The sequence below is a fragment of the Cynoglossus semilaevis genome, chromosome 8, assembly GCF_000523025.1.
Source record: "Cynoglossus semilaevis isolate Cse_v1.0 chromosome 8, Cse_v1.0, whole genome shotgun sequence".
Taxonomy (NCBI): domain Eukaryota; kingdom Metazoa; phylum Chordata; class Actinopteri; order Pleuronectiformes; family Cynoglossidae; genus Cynoglossus; species Cynoglossus semilaevis.
The window spans coordinates 9782696-9788553 of NC_024314.1; the positions used below are offsets into that span (position 1 = coordinate 9782696).

Genomic DNA, 5858 nt, shown 5'->3' on the forward strand with positions numbered 1-5858 from the left:
TATATATATATATACACATATATACACATATATATATATATACACATATATACACATATATATATAACAATGTAATGTTTATATCATTTTTTTATTTCTTACTCTTTTCAGGCTAGCAAATGATTATTTTTCACGAAAATACTGGAAATTTAAAAATTTGTATTTACCGTAAAATATCGCAATGTAGCGAAAATGAAGCGAGGTCGGATTTAAAAAAAAATCCTTTATGATGAAGTCACCAAGTTTGTGTAAACTCCTGGGCAACAGTACTGTATAAACAGACCAAGTGCGATAAAGTGCTCACACAGGGCGGATGAACTTTGTTTTACTGCAGCAGTACTACATTTGATACAGGAGCAATTGAAACTTCAACTTGTAGGTTTGGCTTTTATTACATCAGATACTGAGGGTTGAAGCCGTTCCCGTACGGAAGAAATGGTCCCGTTGTGGCAACAGAAGGACAGAAAATAATGTCGCCATGTAGATTTTAAGAGGCCTCACCACTTTTTCATTTAAGGTGACTCTGCCTATGTATCCGTCACCCTGGCAAACTAGAGCCACACCCAGCTGATGCTTGTTGCAGGGCTGGAACCACGGAGGTCTGTTGTCCACATCGACGACGGTGATTGCAATGGTGGCCGTAGCGGTGAAAGATACGCCCCCTGAATCTGTCGGTGGTGTGTCCTTTAGGAAAAATATATAATTAATGATACAATTAATTGATTGAATTCATGATTCATTCAATCATTCTTGGTTCCCTCTTTCCTTCTGTTGCCTGATAAATGTTAAAATGGAACTGAGGTTAGTACATTTTAGTGGGGGTCGAAAATTCTATAAATTCTACTTACGGTAGATAAGATGATTACCGTATTTCCCAGGCTATAAGTAGCATTTTTTTTTTCATCTTTTGGCTGGGTTTGTGATTTATACTCAGGTGCGACTTATATATTAAAATAAAATACAATTTCACAGGTTTGTTATTTTCACGTACGTAGCCGCTAGAGGGCACTCTAGGCTTGTGTAGCAGTATCTGCTACTCCGGTACCACTAAACATTTACATGTTCATTACTTTCACACTGACAGCCACTAGAGGGCACTCTAGCTGGCTGGGGCGACATATACTCCGGAGCAACTTGTAGTCTGGAAAATCTGGATAATCGCGAATAAACCGCAGCTCCCCTGTGATTAATCTAATCAAAATGTTGTTTTTTTTTCCTTTTGATCAATGCATGTATCTCATTATCATTATCATTTTATAATTTTTTTTTTGTTTTATGTGAGAAAATTTGTGTCTCTTACAATGAACGTCAAAGTTACTCACCTGAGCATAGAGTACTAAACTTATATTTCGGACTTGTTTTACAATGAACGTCATTATTTGAACAAGTTACTCACCTGAGCGTAGAGTACTAAACTTATATTTCGGACTTTATCGTAGTCCAGTAATGTGTTCATCAGAAGGTCAGGCTCAGTAAGCGACCTTAGTTTAAAGGCATCCTGCAGAAATCAAACGGAATAAAAAAAAAAAAATCAGCTACTTCATTTTCTGGTTACATCAAAATGTAATATGTAATATGTGCAAATACAGAGGGAAGAAAAAGGCCCTTACAGATTCAGACTTTAGGTTGTAGAAGAGCTGAGAGGGCTGGTCAAGGTCGGTGGCGGCAAAACGACCCACGCTGTTTCCTACGGGAATCATCTCAATAGATAGATAAATAAATAAATTACTCAGAAAATGAGGGAATAAGAAAGTTTGTTTTTTTTTTCAAATAGGCAAATCTATCATTTAAAAACAGCAGTCGTACGACAAACGTGAAAAGGAAATAATCACTTACCTCGTCAACATTTAGGTTGTAGGTGGTCCGTTCAAAGACCGGAGGGTTGTCGTTCAAATTGTTCACAATTACAAGGATTGTAAAGGACAACTGGAAATGAAGGAAAATGCCATCAAAATATATGAAAAAGTCTTTTGACCATTTGCCTCAAACCTGTAATGTGTGCATCAAACTCTGCTTTTAGTTAACTAAAGTGGGGTGCCCCACTATTTGAGACGCACTAGCATAGCTGCACATCAACGCTGTGGCGCTCTAGCTCAGAGGCAATGTCTCTGTTTGTACTGCAGAAGAACTGGTCTGCCACGGCTACGATGACTTAGAAAAAAAAGTTAACACGCCCGCCTCGGAAACAAAGGCCAGAGAGTCCTGGGTTTGATTCCCAGAGGAACAACATGCTTGATTGTTAATCCTCCTCCTATTAACCACTTTGGATAAAGGCGACTGCTAAGTTGCTAAGTTTTGAGCGCGTGCTAGCGGCGATCGAAGAGCCAATTGCGCCCAGCCTTAAAATGTGCATTGCAGGCGCACATACAAAGACTTACAACTGTTCCCAATCACAATCATACATAGTTACCGTTTCGCCTGTAGCTGTTTTGGTACAAGTGACCTTGGCCTGGTGGCTTCTGTTGGTCTGCAAACAAGACAAGCTTGGCGTTCAACAGCGTACATATTGAAGACCGGCGTCGGCTCTGTTGGTCGCGACCGACATTACCTCATAATCGAACACTACTGCAGCCAGCAGTCGGTTTCCTTGGATCCTGAACTCTTCGGTGTCGGATCGGAGCGTTACTCCCTCGTTGGCATTTATCTCTGTTACGACATCATCTATCTTGTTGTTCTCGGCGAAGTTAACACTGAAAGGAGCTGTGCAGACTGGTGGCGGACGGAAAATAATATACTGATTAGTTCATGGCACGGAGGTTATGCGCTTTTTTTATGGTCTACCAATAAATATGTTGATGTGAAAAAGCATTTTGATCAAACATAGCGAGGCATATGAGGCTGCACGCTAGCAAATTAGAACGCTTATCTTTACAGTGAGTACATAGATCAGTGTGTGTGTGTGTGTGTGCGTCCAGAAACTAGGGGATTTTGTTGATTGGACACTCCAAATCAGGGGTGTCAAATCTATGGCCCGCAGGCCAAAAATGGCCCCTAGGGGGTGCAATACGGCCCGCTAGATGAATGTTGAAAGTGAAAAAACACTCCATGTCAGTGATGTTTTGTCAACCATTTCATTAAATCTAATCATTTTGTTATGATTGCACTGGTTCAGGGCCCACTTGACATCTAATCAGGCCGTATGTGGCCCCTGAACCACAATGAGTTTGACCCCCCCGCCCCCATATTTAAAAAGTGAAATATTTAAAAAAAAAAATTTATTATTTTAAATAATAAATATTTTTATTATTTAAAAAAATATTTTATATAAAAAAAATATATTAAATATTTATTTATATATATTTAAAAATGTATTTAAATATATATTTTTAAAAAAGTGTTTAAAGGTGATGTAGTTGAACACAACACCAAAAGGTCAACGAGGACATTTTAAAGGTCAAAGGTCATACTAATGCTGTCAGACTCGAAATATAAATACTTGTCTCTATTTAAATAAAAACACATCGCAAGAAATAACTAAAAAAAAAACCCCAAAACATATCCTTGTTACTAGGGTGCCTCCCACTAACGGTTTGCTTAATAATTAAATTGAAGTTTGTTTTTTTTTTATTATACTTAAATCCACACCTTAGACCTTGATAACCCTCGTTTGTGTGTGTTTGTTTGTGTGTGCACCTAACCCTTGTTTGTGTGTGTTTGTTTGTGTGTGCACATATATGTGTGTGTGTGAGTATGAAAAGGATAGAATAACTAAATACAACTAAATACAACTAAAGCATTTTGTATATTCAGATATTCACTGAATCAACGACGATTCATTCCAATGTAATGTTGATTTTTAACTAACACATTAACATGGCAGCAGCTGGAGGAAACCCTGACGTAGGCTACTGCATTATGATAATCCTCAAATTTTGGTCACAGGTAAGAAACATGGATCAAAATGTATTACTTACTCTGCCCATAGGAGTCTTGAAGCAGAACCACAATGAGAACGAACGAGCTCAGAATTAAGTTTGACTTGTCCATGTCTCCGCGAGCTCTCTCAGAACTAATGCTGCCGTCTGTCTCCCGTGCTCATTTGCTCAGCTGAATGGCCCGCAGTGGACTTTCACCTGTCATAAAAGACAGACGTCTTTTGCTTTACTTCCTCATCTGTGGTTATTGCTGACCACCGCAATAAAACAGCAGAGAGCAGAAAGAGAAAGCAACCGAATATCCAGCTTTAAATGTGTCTATCGTTGTTGTCCCACTCTGTCCTGACCTGTCCAGAGATGACACCAGGACACAGGGTGACGGTCTTACAGTACAAACTGTACTTCTCTGTGCTTCTTTAGTTAAATAAAGTGTATATATTTAAAAGAACGGCTACTGTTTTCTGAAAGGTTTGCATTTTGCATTTTTAAAGACAATACAAAATAAACAAAACTATTCAATCTACACCAAACTATAATAATAATATTACATTTACAACACAGTAAGAAAAAAAAAGTCAGCGCAGACAAACCTAAAAGTGTAGTTTGAAACAAATACCCATGATGTATTAAATTGTAACAACTGGTTAGTACTGTATATAACTATTTAAATTTATGGAGAGAAATGAATTTTTTTTTTATTTTTTATTTTTAAAGTAGATAAGGCCAAATCTGAACTCCATTCCATGCATGTCCAAAGTCTGGTTAGCGTGCCCGAAATCGCATTTTTCGAAGGCCCGCGCTTTTTGTCTCTGAATGTGTCATTTTTGAATGTATGAAATCATAAATAATACCAATTCAACGTGCAGTTTACATTTTGGACACGTGATGGCAGCATTGTAGCAGACACGCTGGCGCAAACCGTATGAAATCATAAATAATACCAATTCCACGTGCAGTTTACATTTTGCACACGTGATGGCAGCATTGTAGCAGACATCTGTCAACTGACAAACGGTTCAGATTTTAATAACAGAGAAAGAAGTGACTGAAAAGAACCGCTAATATATCAGTGATATTTTATAATCAGCGGTAAAGTTTAATTATACTGTAAGTATCCAATATAAATACTAATAGTAAAAGACAATGTTGTTACAAAATGTAAACAGGGCCGCCCCTCCATGTTGGCAGAACACGCGCTGTGCTCAGGACATTTTGAGCGATTTTGCGCTGCACAATATGAAACGCACATGAGCGCCCTCAAGTGGGAGGCAAAGGTAACGACAGCTGTAACCTAACACCACACAAGCCGTCACCGTGATTGTCAACAATTAACAGTCAGACCGAGGAAGTAACTATGTATTTTTTTCTTTTTATTCTGTGATTTATTTATTTTGTTTTAATTTAAATGAATTAAATGTTAATCTTAAATATATTTTAATTCGGTTTTCTATTTTTTAATATTTATTTATGTTTTTGATTGCTTCCAGTTCTTGCGTTTATATTGAATCATTTTTCTGTATTCCATTTGATATTAAAAACGCCATTTTGTTTTAGGGATTTTCTGTTAGGCAACTGGACGTGAATTTTCCATATCACATTTTTGGTTGAGGGGTCACACACAGCCTGATTAGATGTCAAGTGGGCCGGACCAGTACAATCATAATATAATCACCTACACATAAAAATAGGTGCATGTCCCCCCCCCCCCCTTTGTTTGTGTCATGCACATAATTACAAATGTAATAGAAATTATATAAATGCAATGAAATATTCGACAAAACATCACTAACATGTAGTGTCTGTGCATTTTTATACTTTCAACATTCATCAAGCGGGCCGCATTCAAGCCCCAAGCCGGCCGGTTCTGGCCCGCGGGTTGTATGCTTGACACCCCCTATACATATACATATATACACATATATTTACATATATATATATACATATATATACACATATATATACATATATATACACATATACATA

The 5858-nt window shown here is 37.6% G+C and overlaps 1 protein-coding gene across 2 annotated transcripts in view; it reads right to left on the minus strand.

Annotated features, from left to right (window-relative positions):
* Positions 1-5858, minus strand: part of LOC103381985 (cadherin-related family member 5-like) — a 52914-nt gene that overhangs the window by 5454 nt on the left and 41602 nt on the right. For both annotated transcript variants that reach the window (XM_017034620.2, XM_008314618.2), the window contains exons 2-8: positions 3915-4073; positions 2549-2709; positions 2411-2467; positions 1837-1926; positions 1611-1700; positions 1397-1498; positions 502-684 (exon numbers count right to left, since the gene is read on the minus strand). In XM_017034620.2, coding sequence (XP_016890109.1) covers positions 502-684; positions 1397-1498; positions 1611-1700; positions 1837-1926; positions 2411-2467; positions 2549-2709; positions 3915-3987 — 756 coding nt within the window. In that variant the 5' untranslated portion in view covers positions 3988-4073. The remainder of the gene's footprint in view (positions 1-501; positions 685-1396; positions 1499-1610; positions 1701-1836; positions 1927-2410; positions 2468-2548; positions 2710-3914; positions 4074-5858) is intronic.